General features: G+C 35.9%; 1 protein-coding gene across 3 annotated transcripts in view; it reads right to left on the reverse strand.

Moving 5' to 3' along the window:
- LOC121407437 (enhancer of filamentation 1-like) overlaps positions 1-24,864 on the reverse strand; it is a 46,452-nt gene extending 21,588 nt beyond the window's left edge. The window contains exons 1-2 of one of the 3 annotated variants that reach the window (XM_041598506.1): positions 24,678-24,864; positions 1,593-1,823 (exon numbers count right to left, since the gene is read on the reverse strand). In XM_041598506.1, coding sequence (XP_041454440.1) covers positions 1,593-1,823; positions 24,678-24,713 — 267 coding nt within the window. In that variant the 5' untranslated portion in view covers positions 24,714-24,864. Of the gene's footprint in view, positions 1-1,592; positions 1,824-4,896; positions 5,538-11,593; positions 12,571-24,677 lie in introns of those variants that run through there. The other 2 variants (XM_041598504.1, XM_041598505.1) reach the window with 2 other exon arrangements.
- Positions 24,865-25,880: the final 1,016 nt, after the last annotated feature.

The following is a 25,880-nucleotide window of genomic DNA, read 5'->3' on the forward strand; positions in this document are numbered from 1 at the left end:
TGATTGGATCAATCGTAACTGTTTGTAAGACGGGGCCCTGTTCTTACACCAAGTTAGGAAAATCAGATCAGGATTGCCTGATTCTCTATTCTATTTTTGAAGCATTCCAAATTTATAAACAAGGTGGTGTTGTGATAGAGCTTGAGACCTTTACCAGGCCACAACTAGTGGAAGATAAAAATTGAGTCACATACATTTTTAGAATGCGAAAGCAAATGTGAGGATTAGTTAGTCATAGACTTTGTCAGAGAAAATTAAAATGTGAAATCAATTTCTTGCTTCAATGTATATGATCTATCATTAGTATTATTCATTCCGTTGTTTTCTCAAATAAATAATGGATTTTCATTGAATTCTTTCAAATATGCAAATTTTGAAGGAAAATGATTGAACTAGATATATGCTTTTCCCTCAAATAGTGATTTCCACTTTTATCTGAAGTACATACACTGAACAAGACTCTTGGCAGACAAAAAGCAATAGGTAGGTGAAACTTAATACTTTAGTCATTTTGACTATTTTCTGGCCACAATGAAATCATTTCTGACTATAGTTTCACCCAGTTGAATCTTAAACTATTCCTCTTGAGTAATATATTTTAAGAATGTACACTCCAGTATAAAGATCAATCGCACCCCAGTAACAACCTAAGATAATATTTTGCTGGGTCGCTAAATTCTCAAGGGCCATTGTAGCAAGTGTAGAGATGATTTCATTACAGTACCAAGGTTCTGACTCCGCCCATATATCACCACCTATAGGTTGCCAGGCAACAGAGGTAAAACAGGTCACGTCTTCACTCCCCAGGTGCTGTATTTTTTTGCGCCTTGACAGAGCTAAGCCCTACGCACACACACACCTGCTAATGTAGGAAACTATCATTCCTTTAAATGAAATCCCACATTGCATGATTCGTAAACCAGGAGATTTCCCCACTTCTTCCACGTCATTATGAAATATGATGACGAAAGCTGGGATTAACATCTCATTCTAGAATCCTGCAGCTGAGCGCAGAGTCACACTCCTAAATCCTTCTCTAATTTCACCAATAATCGTAAATCCACACCATACACCCCTCCTATTCCTCCTTAATGAATTGAGATATCAAGCTAATTTAGTTCATGAGTAATATGGGGGAAGCTATCAAAAATTAAATTCAAATTGTGTGAGTAAATTATCCAACAATAATCTCTGAGGTTTGACTGTTTTAATCTATGGCAAGGACTCAAAATCTTTAAATTCCAGCTCTGAAAATCAAAATGATATTTGTCCAAGGATTTCATTAAGTATTACTGATAACACTTCATATGAAATCCACATTAAACATCGTACAAATGTTATGATTAATGGAAAATTAATCACAATTAGATGGTTAATATCAAAACATTTACCAGTGTCTTGTGAACTCCGAGATATTACATAGCAATGCAATAAATATTGCAAATTTTTCTTAGATTTAGCTATATTAATATGTATTTTCAATGGTGAGTTTCAAGTCATTGATGTGGTGTCTCTTGCGTCCCCGCCTGGATCTGCCACTACATGGTTTCAAACAAAGTTCTGTTCACATATGGTTTGATTCATCAACATACCTTATGAGGAGACACATTGGTGATGGGATGATTAGGGCTTTCATAGATGCCTGCAAGGAGCTTGAGGCGGTTGCCAGGGGCGATACCCTGACGTCCATTGAGGGAGCAGAGCCACCATCCTTCCAGGCCACCGGTATTCTGCTCCAAGACGGTCACGATGTCCCCCTTCCTGAACGCTAGCTCGTCCGGAGCTTCGGCAGTGTTGTCGTACAGAGCTTTGGCAAGTACATGCTGTAAGGTTGAAAGAAAAAAATGATTAAAATGATAATGATACTTGCTTATAAAGCACTTAACAACTCTTTATCAGATGTCTCTTAGGCACTCTACAAACAAATGCTGCATGGATTCAGCTCTGACTAGATTTTAAGGAAACATTCCATAGACATTCATGACAGAAATACCCTATGATCACTTTTTAGATTCAAGGTAAATATACTATTTGAAACAAAAATTAATTTGCTAAAATCAACACGGACCAGAAAGTGTATTAGAGTTAGACACAAATAGTACTTCAATATATTTGATTACTTTATCTATTGAGCTTTGATATTTTTTTCCCCATTTCTCTACCCCTCTTTCTCTCCCCCTGCTTTATATTCCATTTTCTCTGTCTGCTTCTCTCTCTCTCTCTCTTGTTTGTCTCTTCTAATTTCTCTCTTGCACTAGGAGAATATTCAATTTAATACATGTAATTGAAATTTATATATCCATGCAGCTTATCCCATTCCCGAATCATTCAAATTCATTTCTCACCCACAAACCAACAAATTTCATCTATTTTTTTTTTATATTCTGTCAATCCTACACCCAGACTACCCAAACAAAAGAAACATCGAGAGTGGGGAATTGTTCATGAATTTGTAGACAGAGAAAATTAAATTGCTTTTCAGCTTTATCACATCTGACAGGGCAAATGGGAAGCAATATGAGAAAAAGAAGAGAACAGAAGGAGCTTTGGATGGGCCAATGGTTTGGAAGAAGTACATAAAGGGGGATTGATAGGATGAGAAATGATGCAGTTGTTTGGTAAGAGACGTTTTGTCCACGCCATCTCCTATGAATATTTGCGACTGCTCTGAAATTGACATTCCCACAAGGACACATTCATATATCCTTATAGTAAACAGGTACTATAGTATCCATCTGAGAGTCAGAAAGATGCCTACTTGTTAAATTTCTAAATGGTTAACGGCCTTCTGGCTTTGAAGAAATAAAAAATAAAAGGCTTTCAAAAGATTTTTGTCATGGAATATTCATAGAGCTTTTGTTTATGGAATGTTCTTTGTTCTAGCAGTCAAAGTGATTCCACAAAATTGTTGTACACCAATGTTAATTGATTTTCAAATTAGTTTTTCAGTTGGCATTTGTTATTAAGAAGTTACCTCTCTTTTAATAATGTAATAAGCATGGGCCTATTACATGGTTTTAGTAACTAGTTTAAGAATCCACTCTGCCTCAAAACAAACATAATAAAAGAAATAACTCTGCATGCTTTGACCATTGCTTTTGCAGCAGTCATTTTTGTTGACTTTAAGAATCAAATGAAACACCAGAGTCATCAAAGGCAAATAATATAAGGTGTGTATGTCTACACAGATAAAGAAATAAGAGAAGTCAATCAATTAGAAGAGAAGGCCGGTTGTGCTTATCGGTTGTGCTTATCTAACAATGACCATATGAATCGTTGGAAATTTGGAAATCAAAATGGACATTCATTAGTTGAAAGACATGACATATATTTTCATCTGTTTTACCATAATAGTTGCCAGATCACTGTTTTGTATTTTCTTCAAAATTCAAGAGGTAAATATTTTGACAAGTAACTAAGTGACTTAAATCTCTTGGTGACATGGAAATTTGTGAATATATCAAATAAATGTATGGAAACTTAAATGTTTTGATTTGTTTAGGTGACTTAGGGGGTGTTGCAATAAAATATTTCCAATCAATTGCAAATATTCTGTTACAATTTTACAGTTGATTGATCACTTTTAACTTCAGCAAATCAGATAACACTCCTTGTTTCATGGAGCAGATTAGCAATCAATTGCACGGCATATGCTTGATTTCGAGAACGAAAATAGACTTGCAATTGATCACAAGTTTCTTGCAACGCCCCATAGAATCAATATTACAACAGCCACTCAGGCTTCCTGTAGAATTACCCAGTTTCATTACAAACCACTCACACACCCACAGGTTCAACAATTTGGTCTTTCTCTTCTCAACTAAATCAGAAAAACAAATTATCCAACTCGGCTGGACAAGACCAAAGCAAGAAATCATTGGTAGGATACAAATAAACAAGCAGAACAGTGCTTGTGGAAGTCCTTAGCAACTTGAAAAGAACATGTTAACCGCAAAGAAGTATTGAGTGGATATAAATAGCAAGGAGCACAGCTTGAAGAGAGAGAGATGTCAAAACATTTGAACAGAAGCAAAGGTTTTGTTGACATTTCTTGGAAAAGTTAGCTTTTACACAATCAACCAATGATGTGATTTGGATATTTTTCCGAAATGTGCTGATTGTTTCTATTTTTTGCTAGGTTGATAATTGTTGTCATTGTCGGTGTACCAACAGGATGATAAATGAATTCAACTACATCAATAATATTATTGTCATCATGCTTTCATCTGAAGATACAAAGATATATGCATGGAATTATTTACACCACTCTAAAATGGTCTATGGAAATAAATAAAACTGAATACAGGGCATACATTTCCGCAGGATAAAACATGACAAGTTAAATACACACCTGTTCGATCAGTTAAACTTGTGGTAGCCCTTTGAGGGGGGCCAAATACATATGGAGCAAAGTTATGAGAAAAAAAAATCACAAGTGAGCAAAGTAAGCAAGGCAGCAAGCACCATTATTGATCATCTTGATAAGAATTATCTAATTTTGTGATAGATTCTGACAAAATGAAATTATATTTCACACATTTTCCTTCCATTTTCTTTCTTTTCCATATAGTTATAACATATAAAGTGTGTTCTTAATAATATCCTTCGATAAAATAAGGGACATAGTCACTATCTTTATGACCAGATCTTGGCTATGAATTGGATACAATCATAAAACATCCAATAAAAGAGTTTTCTACATATTCTTTGCTGAAATAAAAAGCTGTGCATTATCCTTAACGTCCAAATTATGCACTTAAATACATTAAGGGAAGAGTAAATTGTGTTGTTTTGGGACCTCAAATCAAACAGACTATCCAGCTACCAACAACAGGAACAAAACCATCAAGTCTTTATATCTTCAGCCAAGATGGGTAGATGCATTCATTGACTTACCACATGTGCATAAATATCCCGAATATAGTAAACCAAACGAGTTCCGTGATGGACCATAATGACAGTAAGATGAAGTCCTGCTCCGCAGGAGAAAATCTGAGAAAATCACTTTCTTCCAAAACCAAACTTCACTTTCCCAAAATGACAGAGGTGTTTTGGAAATGCTCCAACCACCTACAGATATTCTGAGACACCTGCTACCAACACTCCTTGATTCTCTTCCAAATCTCTCCTGTTTGTCCTGCAAATGGAGAGATGTCAACAAGCAAATCTTCTGCCAACCGCAAGACAGGAGCTTCGTATTTATAAGTCAGGGCGGGGTGCAGGATCAGTGTCCAGAGGCATAACGCACACACTGCAAATGAACTGTCCTGAAGAGCTGAAGCACAATAACACACGGACAGTCGTACATTACGCAACGTGTGTGCGGAATAGTACGTAAACATAGACCCTTGAAACGAAGTACATCCCATCTTCACTTAACGACAAATCCTTCATTCTGACTCGTTTAGGCAATATCTGATTGTTATCAGGAGTTCCGTAAAAAGCTCTAATGCAAACCAAATGAGAGAGATTTAGACCCTTTTCCCTAGGTCATTCCTGGGATTCTTATTGACATCATCACGGTTCTTTCTTTCTTTCCCCCTCTCCCTTTCTTTCCTTTTCAAAGATTATGATGATACAAGTACAATCCCATGTTCTTGCTTTATTTATCAATTCACACTTTGTTGTCAACTTCTGTCGATTGGGTGGACTACTTGTAATCTCACTTTTCTTATTATTTACCAAATTCATTTCATCTTCTGTATTTATTCATATTTGAACCAGGTTAGATCATTCAACCAAATTTGATCTTCCATGAAGCCCTTTTAAACACAATAAACCTACATGTATACATACAATAAAAAACAATGAATGAGGATTAATTCATGAACAGGGATTTAAAGGGTTTGTAGGGGATAACACATATACTCTACTTTAAATCCACTATCTTTATCCTTCTTTCATAAATGATAATAGCATTAACAAATAGGCTCCTACAATTAATCATTCTATATTCATTGTATTAATCTTGAAATGATCTCTGTTGTTCTCTCTCTCTCTCGCCATTTTCTCTCAATTTTATCTAAAGCCAAAAAGGATGTACAGGTTTAACAAGTACCTTTCTGGCTCTGGCAAACAATTCTTTTGAGTCAACTCTCAAGATGTTGTGAAAGTCTGTTGTCCTTCTATCCAGAGCCTTCATAATCTATTCCATACTTTCTCGAGTTTCTTCACCCACTATACATCATCCAAGGTTGTGTTCACTTGCTAACATAAAAAATACAAATCATAACCCTAAACCAAAAATGGGCCTGCAAGCCAGCGTTCAAGCAATTTTTTGGTTATGCTCCACCCTTCTTTCCTGATTAGTTGATACATTGTTTAACTCCTCCCCCCTAATAGGCAAAACTAAGAGTTGTATCCCCAAAATAATAAAAGAAGGACTTCCCTTCTCTGTCTCTTGCCAGAGGACACTGCTTGCTTGGTCTCCCTCGCCATCCCTTTTTAGGGGCTACCATATGGCCTTTGTTGGGGAGTACCTAATATAACAGCTATAATTTATAACCAGCTATTTTCCTACTGTGTATATATCTTCATCCTTGATTAGTATTTTTATCATCATTAGAATAAATGCTAATGAACTATAATCACTGTGTGACAGACTATTGATTTGTCTTGGATCTTGTCTTGTAACACTAACAATCACCACGCTACACCACTATCATCTTTTTAAGTGTTACACACAGTTTGACTCATGAAGTAGAAGTCAACTTGGATCTAAGATATGTTTAAGTAACTATTAGAAGGCACCTTTCTCATATCATGTGTGCATTTTGAAAGACGCTTATTTTCATGACCGAAAATAAAAAAATTACTAGAATACAACCATGGTTTGCACTAAATGTAATTAAAAACTGTTCTTCTAGGGTTAAAAAAGTAATGAATGAGGCAATTAAATTGCATCAAGAAAAAGATGCCTTTTCTGAAGGAATTTATTTAATGTTGCTGATTCTCCAGCCTCTATTCTCCCACAATATTCAGGAGTGAATGTAAATGGGTACAAATCAATAATTCCCTGGTACAAACGAGACAGTAGCGCGCATCTGCTAAACCAACCCTTTGACATTCATGAACCAAAAGCTCCCAACAGCCAAGGCAAAGACCTGTTCATGATGATGTAACTATATGTTAATGGCCTTGGAATACCTGACAACTGTTATGGGAAAAACATGAAACACAAAATCTCTCTTTTTTTCAAGGTGCGGGTAAGAGATTTTCTGCAACAAATGTTTCCACAAACAAAAATGCAAGTGTCCCCGGCATGCTGGCGCTTCTTGATGCATCATCCGGGGCTCAAAAGTTCAACGAAAAGTTTTTTTTATATAGAAAAGGTACAGTTTCCTGACTGCCTTTCTGAACCGATCCATCCACCTTCTTATCGACTTGACGGATAAATTAATTTTGACAATTTGAGTGACAAGTTACATGTGAATCACCAGCTCCTCACAAACTCTTGTTTGGTTCGGATCCAAAAAACCAATTTAAATACTAGTATCCATGTCAACAAATACACCTATAGCTACACCATAGGACAAGTCCATCCATCCATCCATCCCTCCATCTATCCATCCATCTATTCACCTATCTCTCTCTCTCTGTCTATCCACCTGTATAAAGCATATTTATGATGCTTTCTTAATCTTGTGTATCATCACAATCACCATGTATACATGATATTAGTCTACAAATGTAGACCTACATCTGCAGTGTATGTACCACAGCTGATTCAATGAGTCTGCACAGCAGACTAGGTCTACTATGGCTGCAAATGGCTTGCATCGCTTGCCCTTCCAGGCTGGTTTGCTTTGCTGAGATCCCACCATACCAGCCATTCAGGGTCTGCATAGCAGACTAACATGATATAGAGTTCATGCCATCACTTTGATATTTTTCACTTTTTACCATCATCTTTTATTACTTTCACATATCTAAACTAAACTTCAATAATTAAGTACGTCTAATCGCCGTCATAAGAAACTTGATGACCTGAGTGACCTCAGGCAAGCATTACACACGATAGCTGAATCACCTCTGCTATGCCGTCAGCACATTAGACCCTGTATCCTCAATGTCCGAAACATTGCGCTGCACAACGGCTATCGGCCCAGCATCTCTACGCCAATCTTCCTGTGACGCAAACAGGCAGCTTCTAAAGACGTTGAAGAAACTTTCTCTCACCCGTCACCGTGGTTAATAATACAACCAGGAAGTGTCTTAAGTTCATTGGTGTTGTCACTGAGACGTATCTCATGGCGATCAACAAACTGGCATCAAAAATAAAGACTGAATGAGGGAGGAAGCAGGCCTCAATTTACACAACAATTCCCAGAAGAATCTGAAAAATTGTATTATTTTTTTCAAGTGGATGGGCCCTTAATATATGGGATGAAAGAAATGAATAAAACTATGAACAGGGGTGGCTGTTTGCTGTAGGCCTCATTCAAAATTGATTTGACTTTTACAAATTTGAGCGGCAAGGTCCCATTTGCCACTCATGTTGGTGATACAAGCTGTAAAAATAAAAGAACAAATTGGTTCATAAACAACAACTTGGTGTTAGACCAAGACCCAGTTCTGAACTACTTTCTTGAACTGATTTCTCTATTAAAAACAAGCTTAAAGTTTAAGGAAACCAGCTCTGAAGTTCATTTCTGATCACTATCTCCTTAAACTGGTTTCTAGAACTTCTTCTTGTTAAGTGGTCTTGTTGCTCTGGGTATGCTTTCAGTGTAAGCAAATGTTTCGGGCGAAATATGAAAACACAGCAGAGGCATTCTACACACAACGTGCACACACTATGAAATGGTCTTCCAACCCAGTTTGAAAATCCACCTCACGATGTGGTTTTCAATAACGCTTTGCCACAAACAGGTTTAAGCGTAGGCAAGGACACAACCCCATCTTCGGGAAGTGACCTTCGTCTGGAAAAGTGTAGTGTGTTTCTTTCGGTGACTCCACTGATAGCATACCCATATCAACTAGAAAATTTTATGTGAAGTGGACCTGGAAACTGCATGCAATTCGGGACGGACGGGAGATTGTAATGAAAATGCTAGCCAAGTGCTCTTCTAAACTGGTTTAAAAGAAACCAGTTCAAAGAAAGTAGATGAGAACGGGTCCTTACTGTTCAATCTTGTGGTTTCGTGAGACAAAAAAGTCACACTCAACCTTCCAGCCCCTATGGGAATGATAGTATCCCATGCATGGCAACATCTACCCAAATTAGGACGACCTCTGATGTCATAATGCATTTTGTCTTTCTTATCACACATCCTGATACTGTAAAATCTGTTTGCTGATATTTCAAGTGGGCAAGAGCAATGGCTCACAGCATTAATATCCATAACTATTGTCCTCTATAAATAATAATGACAAGAAGAAACTGGATTGACTACAGATTTAATATAGAATATAATTATTGCTGCAACTTATCATATTACAAGGCTGACATTATCATGACATCAACAGCCCACCTATTAGCATATTCATGATGGGCATGCATATTACAGTTTTTACACAATCATATTCCTAAGCTTTAACATTTAAATAACTTCATTATTTGTTATCAGATTTTGATGAGATTTTCAGTATTTGGCTTGGTGAATTTCACTCTCAGCCTGGAGTACCCCCATCAAATACAGACGCTTTTGAAAACACAAAGTCAAGAGGTAAGCAAGGAGGATGAAAGAGTCCAATCAAACTGAAGTGTGCTAATTCATATCACTGCACACAAGCAACCTAACACCATTTTGCTAGTCAGGAAATGAGATAATCTAATGCATGTATTCATGCTAAGAAAAAACAAATGAGAAGAGAGTAGTAGCATTTGTGACATTTGTTACATTCGTGTTTGGTGTTGATTTGGAGCATACACGCAAAGACTGACTTTGCCTGATACACATAAACATCTATGTAGAGTTTAAAGTCAGGACATTATCATACTGTCTAAACACGGAATTAACTTAAGTTCCTTTGCACTTAACACTGGCACCTCCTTAATTCCCCGTAAGATAGCACCTTCATTAAACAAACCTTGTGTCAAGAAACAAGGATACAAAGGTTTGTTATCTTTTAATTAGCATTACACTTGTCAGGTCTGTATTCCTTATCTTTTAAGAAGAAAAATGCAGCAATCATGATAAATATATTTTGGGTTATTTGGTTTACATACATGTGTAAGTGCAATTTTGTATTAAGAATTGAAAAAAAAAAATTTTTCTTTGATATTGCATGTTCATGCTATAACATTTCATTAGAGATGTAAATACTAATGTTTGACATTAGTCACTGCCGGTACTTCAAATACATTATAAAATGTCATTAATACTTTTCTAGAATCTACATATTAAAGGAATAGCTGTGCAGTTACTAGCTGTGATCTTCTTAAACATCATTTACTCAGACCCACTTTATATTGGGTCAGTTGTAAAATAGAAAAAAAATGTCAATTAACCATGCTAATATCAAATTTTTACAACAAGAATATCATACTTGAACTAAACTGATAACATTATCACATTTCCGGTTGATTACAATTTCATTGACGGCTGCAACAGACAAAGTCTGATCACCTAAACTTTGATTTCTCTGAAACCATTTCAAGAATGTCTGCGCATAACTTTAGCGATGAGTAAGGGTAAATACTAACAGCTCAAAGGTCCAAAGCAGAAACCATATTTTGATCACTTAAATGAACCAAGTATACACTAGTGCTTTATACATATCATTATATAAATATGTATAAAAATAACAGAAATCCCTCTTTGAAACTGTAAATACACTTTAAGATAAAGAGCAATTTAGTATCAGTAATAAAATGTTGGATATTTTAGGCGTTGCAGGGGTGCGTTCAGCCACATGGTCCAAGTTCATATGAACTAAGGGTGTGTTTATGCTTCCATTGCGAGGACAGAATCAGCGATTTCAAACGTCGATTCAAAACGCCGATCGTAAATGTGGTTCTGGGAGTGCTGTTTATGCTTAACTTTTCAGAGCAAATCATGATCTCCAGCTGGCTTCGCATCGTAAAGCGAGGTCAAATTGGGCGCGCCTTTTTTGAAAGTTTTTTTTCCGATTGTTGTTATTACGTAGAGATAACATGGAGCAATACGACTGTATTTGCCCGCGGATTTTCATCTCACCGGAAGCATGTACCAAATGACGTCATTTAAACACGTTTACGATCGTGGTTCTGTTTATACTTCCCCAGAAAGCCTGATTCTGGTCAAACGCACCTTTTCTTAGCATAAACATGGCCTAAGTTGGCCTTCGTATCAATGGAATTACTTAATTTTCATATCTTAGTATTTTCAATGTGTGTATTGGGTGATTAAACAATGCATATAGGCTTACACCCTTCTCACATTAAAGAAGGACATTGATCACTTAAAAAATCCTTTTCCATTTAAATATGCTTTCTTGAAGAATAATAGAAAATAATGGATATTTTAACATTTTTAGATCCTGATTTAGGTTTTGCAAATGTGAGAATCCTTTTATTTCTTGGTTTACATGTATGATGAAAGCCTTTGAACAAAAAATAACCATAATCATAAAAGTCTACTTAAACTTTACTCATGAAGAACTTCATTACCTCTTTTGCCTCCTCATGAAAGTAGAAACCACAAATAACTGGCATAGCAACAGATTCAGGCAAGCTCACTGCTGTTGTCATTGGTACTGTAGAAGCACATACACTGGTTGTTTGTTTATCCTCCATATCAATTATTTTCCATTCATACAAAATTCAAATTCTCAAATTCCAAAATATGTTAGTATTAACCAAGTATTAGCCGACGCTAGTAAGATAATGATCTGCTCATAGAGTGATGAAAATCAGCAATTTTCAACTTATTCAGTTTAGTTCCGAAATGATAGTTTCATCAATAAACTGACCAAGCAACAAGGAAGAACGAGTATCATTTCGTATTGCAGTATTGCCACTTATGGAATAATAGTTCATCATATAAATGAATGTTTCAGATGAAAGTCAGATTAAATTGTGAGAAAAATCCATTGGATCTCCAAGAATATTTCCTTGTTCCAAACCAAAATGGCAGCGCGGAATGCAAATAATGTAGCTTTTCCCTTCTTTGTCTTAAAAGGTGTATAGGGAGCAACAGAATCATGTCTCATGATATATAGGTACTGTGTTTGGTATTCCAAAGAACTGCCTCCTGTATCAAGATGTTTCTGACTAGGCTACACAACTGAAAACAGCAACAATTAACAATAACACCCTTCCATCACAACACCCATGCTCTATATCCAACCAAGAAATTTGACAAAGCGTGGAAAACGGAAGGATATTTGGCCAGGATCCACCAATCCAGTCACTGGTTATAAGAAATCTTAAACTCCAAAAGCTCTGAAATAATCCTATGTCACATATAACTTCCCCGTGTTGACATGAAATCCATGAACCCGACCACAAAATGAGCAACAATCACACAGAGATTGGTAGAGTCAACATCTAATGTTGGTGGATTGTATGACAATACCCTGACAAGACTACAGAGAAAGGCGAAGACAACGACATCAGCACAGGAAGATGGCCCACACCACAGAGGATGTGTCATAGTCACTCTGGACATCCTATCAGCTACCAGGAAACCAGTCCACAAACTTGACACAAATAAACATTATTCCTCCTCCTCACTGAGTGATCCAATGATCGGTTTTATCAGCTGTTACACAATGTCTTCCGCCTTTTTTCTCCGTCACAGTCACGCTTTCTTTCTGGTCCAAGTTCAGCGTCAATATTGGAGGTGGAATGCATAGCATTCGGGTGGTTCATCTACAGGATGTGTTCCTCCTTCTGCGACTTCTGGTCTGTTCTATCTTTTACGCTCTCTCAACCTTCTTCATCTATTACATTTTGACTTCTCTGTCAAACATTCAATTTCTCCTCCCTTTCAACGTTTCTCCTTCCTCCTCTCCCCTCCACTTTCTCTCTCTTCTTCCCTCTCTCTCTAGACACATTTCCCCAATAGTTTTCAATTTTTCTCCCATGATTTGTCTTCTCCTCAGCTTAGGCCTAGCCTGCAATCCAAATTCTTTTTTCCTATCCTCTTATTAAAAGTTTCAACATTATGGGTCAGAAGTCGCATTCTTTTGCATACTCCCCCTAGGTCATAGGCATGCCCTATTTCCTCATGCTTTTGAGCATTTTCACCCCCCCCCCACACCCACACACACACACAAATAGGGCAAGATTTTAATTCGCAGGGATGATCTATAAATGCCTCCATGGAACCTGGGTATTTCAACATGATTTATGGTCCTTTGTCAAGGTCTCGAGCCTATTGTGCAAAATCATAACTCATTACATCTCCCCATCCCCTCCTCTTTTCATAACCTCCCTGACTATTACCCCCCCCCCTTCAAGAAAATTCATAATGTATTTAAGGAGGATTAATGACAGATCTACATTACACTCAAAAGGGTATTTTGTTAACTTGATTTTTAGAGTATTTCCAAGTCTACAATGGAGAACATACAACATAAATGATTGATGATGTAAATGTTGTCAGAAGAAATTGTGTTCATTTGAAAGAGAATAACTGATTCAGACACAACATTGAACATGGATCACTGATTTTCTGTTTACTTTGAATTAAGCTTCACATCTTTCAACAATGAAATGGTAATCTTCCATAAAATTTTGAATGATTTGTTTTTATTACATACCTTTTTGCCAAAAAATAGATTTATAACATTTACTTGAATCTAGAAAGAAAGAAATTTGACAAGCATGGTTGTAATGTAAACAAGTTTTCAAAACAGAATATCTGAATGCGCAATATTGGGTGCATCAAAATAACACTGATAAATAAAGGTATATGTACTTTTTTAGATTGATTGATTGATTGATGGAAAGATTTTTTTCTCAAAATACATCACAAGCTGTATTTACAAATTTAAATCTGTTCGTTATCATATAAGAGAGAAACGTCTGTCAATTAAAAAAAAGTCTCTATAGTAAATAAAATTTTTTGCATTTATGCATGTATTACATGATGCTCTGGCACAGATTTCTTACGTGACATGTTAATGTAAGGTATAGGTGGATGTCAAAGAAAACAGTAGCCTTTTGACTGATCATGTGACAGGAAGGAAGTTACATGCGTGTTGGCGGGTTTTAATTCCACCCAACATCCGGACACATATCGTAATCCTTTTTATTTGCTTTTGTCATCTTTAACACAGACAAATAGACCTACAATGTGATGCAAAGAAATTAAAAGAACATTCAGTGATAAAGGTAGCAGCTTTTATCTTAAATTTGTGGGTTTTCTTTTCAAACCAACACATTTATTTTAATAATCTACAGAAAAAAAATAATACTCAAAGGTTTAAAATATGAAATACTGCAGTCTGAAATGTCATACCCCTAAAGACATAAGGAACCATAAAATTTGCTTGCAATATCTATAGAGCACATAGCCTAATATAAGGTTTGGGCAAAATGAAAGTAGTCTGAAAAGTAATACCTCCAAACATACTTCAAATTTAATACGGTGATACTTTATAACCAGTATTATATTCTTCATTCATTTATGAAATGGTCTGAAAGTATCAAAAGCATTGAGAAGATTGAGCCCAAGAGCATGTAAATTCTTTGGTTCCCAAGCTACATTCACGACATTCCCCCACATTCCCTGCATGATCCAAACCCTCGATTAACCCTAATAATAGACTAGAAATAAACTCTCCCATGGAACAAAAAAAAGGCAGGAGAGGGGGGAGAAAAGGGAGCTGGGCTTTTCAAGTTCCATCAATTCAAATGAGACACAGAGGAGATACTGTTACTTGCTTGAATGCAACATTCTCCGGGCTATTTACCCAATTAATTCATGAATGAAATCGCCTGGCTTTCGATTCTATTCTGGAACATTGACAGTGGCAATGAGTGGTAAAGAGGGAGAGGGAAAAGAGAGATTGGAACTCTCAACACAGACAAAGACTTTAAAAAAAATAAAATAAAGAAGGGTTGTGTGAGTGGAAATGGCAAAAAAGCATCCCCCAACAAAACAATCAATGGTAATAACAATGAATACATTCAAATTAATGAATGAAATAACAAATGAAATTTTAAAAAGAAAGAACAAAGTTTTAATTTGATTAGGAAAAAAGAAGGAGAGTTGGCCAACAGGGCACACGAGAGTAATTCATCTGCGCGCAATGCATGCCGGACAGGCGTAAGTAAAGATCACATGACTTTGTTGATTAAAATAATTCATTAAAAATAGATCAAATGTTTGTATATCAAAAGAAAAACGATAGAGATAATGCTATGTTCATACTCTTTCATAATTAAGGCGTTTGGGGAGGCTAGACTGCATTTTTGTATTTCATTTTAATTATTATTACCCACAATGCAGTTCTGGTTTTTCTGGCAATGAACTGGCCGAAATTATGGTTAGTCTTATTTCAGGCCATTTAACTTTTGATTGAGCTGGGCAAGTACCTGATTAACATATCAAGTCTTAATGTACTGTTGATTGTGACTAATGTCAGTGAATTAAAGCAAAATCTATCGAGGGATTGATTTTTAATGATTTTTTGATGAGCTATGATATAACACGTGAGTGAATGGGGGTCTGTAATACTCATGTGTTCCCAATAGAGGAAGTGTAATTTCAATGCTTTCTCCAACATCAAAGAGGGCGCTGTCATTCCTGCCATGCATATAATATCCACCTCCTTCCAATAGATGCATTCTACATCTAGCTTTTCAAGAAGACACCACATGTATTGCCACAACTGAATATCATTTCACTTAATCACCTCCTTCTCTTGCCAAAATAAACTTCTTATCTTCATAGTGAGTGATATCAATATGATAGTTTTATGTGCATGATCAAAATTAGAACAATAATTACTTTCAAGAAATCAGATTCTATATACATGTTATTAATTAGTCATGCAGCTGAAAGCATAATGACACCATCAATGAGCTCAAGATCAGAGAGACCCGACAGACAAATACTTCCCTCTTTTGCAGTTAGTGAGATAACCTCCCCGAGTGGCTTATCATACTCTTATTATATTAATTAATATACTTACTTGACCTTGATTAACTGAAGACCATTAATTAACCTGAATAAGCTCCTGAAACCAGGATGTTAAAACAAATCTTTATTTCACATTTTTCTGATATGTGATTACAATCATTTTGTAAAAGGAGAAAGTATGTTTAATACCCAATGAAAACTTAATTCAATAAACCTCAAGTACAATAATGTAGGTATATTATCTACAGGAACAGACTTTGGATTTCTACCAGGGGAAGGTGTAAGTGGAGGGGTGCAAATTTTTTAATTTTTAGGAGTACAAGTAATAGGAAAACCACAATCTAGAGAAAAAAATATGGGAGCAATAGGAATCCATGATATCGAACAGGACAATCTTTCTGGGAATAGATTAGAGATATATTAAAAGTAGGTCATGTCATCTTCTGAAAGAGACAGAATTGTAAGCAATCGTATGGTGTGGAGTGTGATGAGCATTCTTAAACACTCAACAAAAAATCCCTCATCCAAATACCATTTGCAAATTCACCAAAAGTAGGTTTGAGATCTGCATTTAAACAAAAGAAGGAATCATACGACACGTGATGAAAAGCTTTATTTGGTATCTTGCACCCCCTACTTCTCAGTAAGTATATGACACATACACTTTTCATCTTTGATCTCTGTATGATATGTACTTTTATCAATGTCTTTTATGACCAAATTTAAGTTCACAAGCACTTCCACCTAACACCATGTCATATTAGAACAGACCCTTTGTTGCCTTGGATGGAGACATTTATCTTCTCATCCCAGACATGTCTATTAACAATGGACATCAGAAAATGACCCCTATTGCTTTGCCACAATTATTTGCTTAAAGTGATTTCTCATTTCACAAAGAAAAATGGTGGTAGGAAGTACAAAAGGATCTCATTTGTATGTCTTTCCTAATCTAAATCAAGAATAAACTGATTCGTGAATAAGAAAACTATTGATGAAGGTTATGGAGTGAGGTTATATGGAGTGAGCAAAATTTTATGAACTTATCGTATTCTGAAAATGGACCACCTTATAACAGGTGGATAACAATGCTATATAAGTGTTGCTACATTTATATCTTATAAATACACAACTCTAAAATGAGAGTTGAAAAATAGCTTTCATGAATATACATTCACATTCATTTGTTTGGCTTTGCAGCTCATTTCTGATGGTTTTCTCTGTTCTATTGACTTTGAACATTGTGTTTGAATCTGATGAAATGATTTAAAATCCTAATCAGACTTGTCACAATGATTGGTATTGTGGCTCAGCAGGTGGGCACAGGGAGGCTAGACCACAAAGACCATATCCATTTCTGTTCACCTCTTATTAAAATCAAACCAATCCAAATCAATTCTTAAAGTTTACCATAGGTTTGTAATAGAATGATCAAGCTCGGGGATGATATACAATGGGGAAAAAACACTCTTTAAACTGATGGATATATCAAAGTAGGCGGTTTCAAACTGCCTCGATCACAAGAATCCCCGTTAAATTACGAGAACTTTTTAAGGCTAAAAAATACCCATTAATTATTCCTGCATTCAGACCGCCCCGAAACACATCCTTCGGGATAAGTTCCCGAAGTTACGAGCATGCGCAGTGTGGTCTGATAAGCAGGCAAGGCGGGAGATTCAAAATCACGAGCCCAGCAGCCACCCACGCCGCCGCGCCCAACGACACGCTGGGATAAAAGTTCCTGTAATTTGCTTTCACATTGCCAAAATACCTGCGACCTTGGAGAAATCCCCATGAAAGTTCTCGTAATTTCGCCAAGTACCTACTATTTAGCGGGTATTTTCTTTCGGGGAGATTACGCGTAGTTTGCTTTCACATTACCAAAATACCTGGTATTTTCTGATCGGGAAATTTACCCCGATCAGAGAATACCTGGAACTGGCGAACTTCGAGGCGGTCTGAAACCTCCTAGTGTATTCTTTTGATATCTGTGATCAAGTGTGGTGCATTAGAGAATTATTTCTCCCTCACTCACCCGCTCAGTCACTAATACACATACACTCATTCTCTCATTCGTTCATTTATTCATTCAGTTTATTAATTGGTGACAGGACAAGGAGATATTTATGTGTAATTTTGCAAGTAAAAAACATTTTAAAAGGGAAATCAAATGCAATTTCGGGAAAGGGGAACCACCAAATGAACACTGTACAAAAACATGTCTATGAAGAAAATCCTAAAAATATGTTTCAGTGATGAAATTCACATCCTCTGAAAGTTCCATATTAAATTGGACTAAATATGACACCATAATTCATTGTATTGATGATTTGATAATGAATCATGGCATTTACAATTCAGGAGAGACCGGTATTCCACTAGCCTTGGCCTTAATTGTTCATTATTTTAATTTATATGGAAAGGGAAAACAGCAACAACCAGACAGTATGGTGTCCTTGTGTGGTTTACCTCTGGTTTATATGAACTTTGCAATTGTCAACCCATGTGATCAATGCTAGGAAGATGTTTAACAGTGACTGAGGGATAATTTGGGGTTGTATTATTAAACAAAGGAATATGTAGCAATGAAATTGTATATAAATAGTGTAAACATATTTACGCAAAGTTTAATATAAAGATTTTTATCATGTATATGCCACCCACACTTGTGAGAAAATGCAATATCGTTATATGCCTATATATATAAAATAAAAACTCATACATATCATAGCAGATAAGGCAGAATTAGCAAAAGTACAGTCATTTGGTTACAAAACTAACATATAAGATGGTGAATACATTAATCGGTGCAATCTTTAGTCAGGAAGTTTCATTGATATAAAACGGTATCATTCATGAAGAGGTTAATTATCATGTTGGCTAAAGCAGTAAGCATGATGTCAAAGGCATGTTTGAATTAGTGTCTCTTCTTAAAGCCAAAACTTGCCAAAGATCAAAGGGACAATTACTCATAAATTACACATAGATCTACTAGTAGCCCTCCCGGATCAGCATACATTTTACTTATACCTATATTTTCAACAATGAACCAGAAAGGAAATTAGATTACCATGATGAAATTAATGAAAAAATAAAAATATTACATCCAAACATTATTTGACTGTGGTCAGGTTTTTTTCTGAGAAAAACAAATATTTTGATTAGAAAAATGTACATCTAACCTCAAGTCAATCAATAACATGAATGTGCCAGGCTCAGGAATATATTTTTTTTCTTGAATGATGAAAAATAAATATTTTTCGTTCGAGGTAGTAAAGGATAAAATTGTAAATTCTGTTGTTTTAGTGAAAACATACCAGTTTTAAATAAACCATGATGAAAAGTGAAGATACAACAGAACTTCATGGATGTAGAGCTAGATTCTCACACAGCTTTAGAGAAAGATTTGCCCATAATGTAGGCCTAATTATCCAGAACTAACATTTCTTCTATTCAAGCCCATTATTTTCAATTTTTCATTCAGACCATTATTTGAAACAAGTTATGTGCCTGTTTGTTTTGCTTGACACTTCTGATTTCAGGTTATTCATAAACTGATGGAGTAACCCTGCCTAACTTAATTGTGATGTAAACTTCAAACCCTTTATTTTCATTTCTCCATCAATTCACTCTTTATATATGAGCTCAACAATATTCTCAGGCTGGCAGTTAAAACTTGAATTAATTTTTTTTTCTCCAGATATTATGCTTTTGAGAAAATCACTGAGGAGTATTTCTACCAAAACTCTCCCTTCTCTATGTACATGATATATATTCTCCATTTAAAACTCCTGTTTAAAATCTCATCAATATACTATTCCTCTTAATTAACCTTCATGGATGGAAACAAATTGAATGTAGTCATTCATACACTTAGTAAAAAAAAATAATTATTGGGAAACTGTGAAACGAAATTGAAAGAAACAGCACCAACATATCTAATGCTTTCATTGTAAATGCGGTGACCATAACACTGTTTACAAAATAACAATTCAAATGCTTTTATCTCTCTCTCTCTCTGAAAAAGCTATATATATCTCACTCTTCATTAACCAGCTCTAAGCCTGATTAACTTTGAAATATGTATATTTTGTGAACATCAAAAGTTATTAAACCAGCAGTAATTATCAATTTTCAGGAAGTCAGTTGAATTACATACATTATACATGTACATTGGCATAGTTAATAAATGGCCCAAGGTGAAATAATCAATCTAATTTCATAAGCTACATATAAGGTGAATGCTCAAGTGACTTTTTTTTTCCTTCATTAGAGTTAATTCTCCTTCATTTCAAGCCCACCCACTCAGTGCTTGAATCAAACCAATTGCCTAGCATCCTTTGGCAAGGCATCAATCCACACTTTGCCACTCTCCACCCAGGTGTTATAATGGGTACCCGGTAGGATGTGAAAGCCTATGTAGTATGCCTAGCAATCAAGTTATGGAACTCTTGTTGGAATGCTCCCCAGAGTGTGGAGAAAGTGCATACACTGTATGCTGGTATATCAGGATCCGATGAACGGGGTAATAATACATATTTGTAAAGTGCTGAGTTGTTCCGATGTATTATGCGCTACATAAAAAATGGATTAGTATTATTATTATTAAAAAAAGGATCAATGCAATTGTGATTACAAATTTTGGTTCTGACCTATTCATGATTATTCAGCTCTCAAACTCATTACATTACATTTATTTACTTTAGTGTAGGTAACTCTCATATTGCCTCAAGAACAAACAACTTTTAGCACAAGCTATACAAAGTACATAAAGTGATTAATGATGTCTGTAATGGTCTGACTAAAACAAACACAGCAGTTAACAGAGTTTTAAAAAATGGACAGACTATGGACAGACATCCTTAAAATTTTGACCTATGTTTGCTCAAGATAAATGAAAACTGATAATAAATTTGCTAGTATCTGGTCGACCATACAGAATCAATATTTAGATTCTGGCACGTATACGTGATTATAATGAACTGAAATTGATGGATTGTTTTTCTCAAATATATTCTTAAATTATGTATAAATTTTGTATCAAAAGAAATTGAATAATCATCAAATACAAAATAACCCTATATACACTCCCCTTGCAGAATACATGTAGGCAAGAGAACAAATTTTAAAAGTTCTTTTTAAAGTTATGGTATTAAGATTAAGCCGTCCAACCTTCAAAATGAAATGAAATATTTTAACCAACTTATTTGTCAACACCCAATCAACTCCATCAATGGACAAGGCAGAAGGGACAAGCGTACATGTACAATGACTTTTAACCTTTAATTAGAAGTACAAGTAGGTGCCCCCTGCCAAATGGTACAGTAATCAATTAGTGCATTCAGTGTATCATAGAACTGAAGCCTGTGTGGCTATTAATATGTCCTTATGAACTTGTTCTTTCAAGCAGGTAATAAAATGCTAGCCATGCTGCCGCCATACCATAGTTCGACCTTGTCAGAAGGAATTAGAATATACTTTACTTGTAGTCTTGTACACAGTGTACGAGAGGATGTTTTAATCACCCTTCGTGTAGGACTAGACGACTTCAATGCAAGCTGAAACTAACCATCAAAAATGTTTTATGAAAAATTATCTCAGTTGCTTAATCGTTGAAGAAAGTGTGGGGCAGGGGGGGGGGTAGCGTTGGAGTCCATCAGATGTCTTCACATTCACAATGAAATATGAGTGATGATATTAATATAGTAAATGATAAAGATAACAACCAATCGCAATTCTGAGAAGGTGGACGTAATTAAACTTTTAATTACAAAATAATAAAGGCTTTCCAGCAAAATGAAAGGGAAATATTTGCTATCATTTATTCTCAGAAAGAAACAACAACAATACCATTCATAGATAACAAAGAAATGGTTCAGTGCACTTTTACTGAATTACATCAGCTTGTTTTTATGTTTACATTCCGTTGAGGCCTATTATTATTGGAATTCAGATCGAAAACTCACACCTTATTCCATATTTTTCACTGTTTTGATTTTCGATTGTTACAATAATGTAAACAGACAATCATGAGGCATGAAAATCCAACAAATTTATGTCATTCAAATTCTTTGAAGTTCAAAGTCAGCTGTTTCAGCTACTGCCTGTTATAAAGTTAATTCTTAGCATAACAATGCAGACCCTATTCTGAGGCTTCATTAATACTTGCTGCCTGGTGTTTAGCTATTCAAGGGTGTAGGTAGGTTTGGTAATTTTGTAGATGTAGGCCTATATCAATAAGAGATGATTATTTACTTCTGGGACTGACCCTTTAACGCCACCATCCAAAAGATGTGAAAGATTGCAGATCCAATGCCTCGCTCAAGGGCAAATGCTGTGGCCACATTTTGAACCCATAACTTTCAGGTGTGCAGTCCATTGCCATAGACTACATGTATACCAAGGCACCTTCACTGTCAAAAGTCTCCAGTCTGACAGTTCAGAACTTTACAAACATTTCTATTGATCACATTGAAGTCTCCCTTCGCAAACTATCCAAAGGTCAAGTTCTGTCTCCATGAGTACAGTACACGACCTAGATTTTTAAGGACTGCCGGGACTAAATACCACCCCCTCCTTTGAAAAATAAATTCCATATCTTTGACTCAATGGACCAGGAGTCATACTGAGAAAGTATTAGTCAGAGGTGTGAAATTGTGACTGTGCCTTTATATTTTTTAGATTTTTTTTCTGAGAATCATTAAGAAGGAATGTTCATGTGTATTTATATTTAGATGTGAATGGTCATAAACCTTACTGTTTCCAGTGAAAGCTTTAGTATCTGTTAGCAGTTAACCTCAGGCTCAAATTCAATAGATCTACAGCCAAGGTTTAAAACAAAGTATTAAAAATTAAACCAAAAATAAAACAATCATTGCAATCATCACATTCCAAATTAAAAACCTAAAAATTCATAACTCTTATTATATTCTTTGACAGAATCAAACCTTTGCCAATATATTTCACTACTCTTTTTATTTTATTAAAACCAACTTATCATCTGGGTGAGCTTCCCCTTTAACCAAGGAGCTTCCAAATGAACTCCCACAGGACGAGCTCAGACAGCAAATTCACTTACACAATTGCTTAATTACAACTGTCCATGTGGGATGGTACGTAAGTCGGCCAAGAAGAAAGGGATATAAAGGGGATTAACAAATCAATAACGAGCTTAAGAGGAGGAGAGTCTTCAAGAGTCATCAAGACTTCTATGACTCATACAAGGACATTGATTATTCAAGAGTGATAGTAACTAACAGTCTTCCCATCCCCCAACACACCCTCCTATAGATGGGACCAGGCGGAATAGCCCAGTGGTGGTGATGTCATATGACTCAATAGTCAATAGGATTGCACATAGCGTGAACAATTTTGAGTGATATCCAATGTAGCGTGGAAAAGCATATGGGGACAGAAAATTCAATGGATGTATACATAAAGTGGAATCTGGAATGTGTGACACAATTTTTTGTAGTTTAACATACCAGGCCTACATGTACTTTATAATTTATTATACAAAAACAACTGCTTTTCACTGAAATGTTTATTCAACAATTATTTATTGAAATTGACAGGCAATTTATGTTTGCAACAATCAATTAGGCCTAAATGGTGAATGAAAATATCATTATACACTACAAAATGGAGAGGAGTGATTTTCAATATAGGCCCACTCTTGAATATTGTTTGTAGTAGATCTTGGGGCACCCTAAAAAAAGTGTTCACCCTAAATCATTCACATTGGAGGATTTTAGGGGAAATTGTTCGCCCATTGATTGCCCTCATGTATTTCCTACCCTGGCTGAACTAATGCCAATTTGATTGCACTGCACCATGTGCTAAATACATACATAAATCATTAACATCTATGCCTTGTGTTTGTATTGTAGAATGATATGAGAAATACAGACTGTAATATCAATCATCAACTCATACACTGAGTGGTGGCATTCATAAATTTACCTTTCATCACTCCCGCAAAAAGAGAGACAGGTCTGGTACCTCAATCAATCATATCCTACAAGCATAACTATGGAAAGTTTGGAAAAGTGTGGAATATTTACGGTGTAATATAGAGATTAAAAAAAATAGGCTTGTTATGCCTGTATGCCTAATGATATGCTTATTCAAGGCTTTACATGGGATTGGAGAAAATTAATGTATCAATATTGGTATGAATATGATCATGGATCTACAATGTATGAAATTCATGTTGATTTTGATGTTTATCATTATCATCATTAAAATAAAATGTTAACATGCATATGGATGAAGATTCAGCATAAATTATTACATAACATCAAGTTTATCATCAATATGGGCCTACAGGCCCATGTCCATACAAGAACCTTTCTCTCCACCTTTCTATCATGTAATATGAATTATGAAAATGAATTTCTACACAATATTTACCATGAATAATACAGATAGTCTACGAAGGTCAGGATGTGCCTTTCCTTTTGTTTTAATATGTTACGGTAACTACTGTAAGAACTCGGCAGGACAGCTTTCTGCTGCACAACGCCAAGCTGGTATAACCAACTATTACATGGGGAAACATTTGACAAAAAAATACTTTCCCCAGTCCCTTAAGTCAACCCCACATTCCAATACACAATCACAGACTCAATCCAACACACAGAAAGTACTGATTCTACTCACTCCACAGTAACGCTTTCTCTCCTCTAACGATTCCATCGTAATAGGTGTCCCCGTTACTGGTGGTGGTATATCCTATATAGAACCCAACTATACCGAACGGAACGAGTCACTGGAAACACATCCTACTCCATGCATGCCGCTGGATGCGAATGACTCAGATATGATCTATGGACTCTCTGTGCACTCATTCGTTCTCTCTCCCTCTCTCTCTCTCTCTCATAATAGAAGGGCTTTCATCAGTTATAGGCTATATCGAGGATTGGAAGAATAAGAGAAAAGGGACACCCACACGTACAAACACAAGAGGTCACAGTCATAATCGCCAGTCTTATCCTAAGACCTAATCGACATAATTATATTTCATGCTTCTGTGGACAATCCTCCTCGAATATCAAAGTAAAAATAAATCATTTTTTCAAAGTATGCACCATTTTTTACAAAATCCCAGGTGAGAAACACTTTGGGTAGTTGTCAGTCTCATCAACACCTTTGACCAATACTGTGTCTTTTTTTTTAATTTATAAACTTCTGAAGTAGATTGGATACAACAGAATTTTTAAAACCAATTCTATGTGTAATAATTTTCAAAACGGAGTGTTAACATATATATTTGTTAATCATCAAACTGATGCAGATCTCACCGCATGCTATGAATGTATACTCCTCAACCAATCATGGGTTTGTTTTTAAAAGGACATCAATGAGTCTGAATACGGAGACTAGACAAGACCAGTGTCCCATGTCCAAGTACACACAAGTTCGCATACCAATACACACTGATGTGGGCCAAATTCGCTTGTCTCTGGTATCACAAATATTGGAGGTTTGCACTGCCATCGGGCTAGCTGTTTTGGAAGACGGGTCTGGTTCGCACAGTCTGTCAGAAATTTTTGATGCATGAGCATGTCTAGAGGACTCCCACTGCGGTACATGTCTCCTGCATGGATGCTACAACCCCATCAACAACAAGGAGAGAGTTCTGAAACTCACCTATCTTCATTTCATAGGACAGGATGAAGATATACAGAGGGAGGGGAAGGAGGAAGGGTGGAATAAGGGGGGGGGGCATGGATGGAACGGTCTTGAAGGGCGAGGGCTCTCTATCATTTATTATGTAGTAAAAGTAAAAGAAAATGAATCAGACAAAGAACCTACATGTATATAAAAAAAGGACAGCAAATATTGAATACTCCTTTTAGAATG

This window comes from Lytechinus variegatus, chromosome 2 (assembly GCF_018143015.1).
Source record: "Lytechinus variegatus isolate NC3 chromosome 2, Lvar_3.0, whole genome shotgun sequence".
NCBI lineage: Eukaryota > Metazoa > Echinodermata > Echinoidea > Temnopleuroida > Toxopneustidae > Lytechinus > Lytechinus variegatus.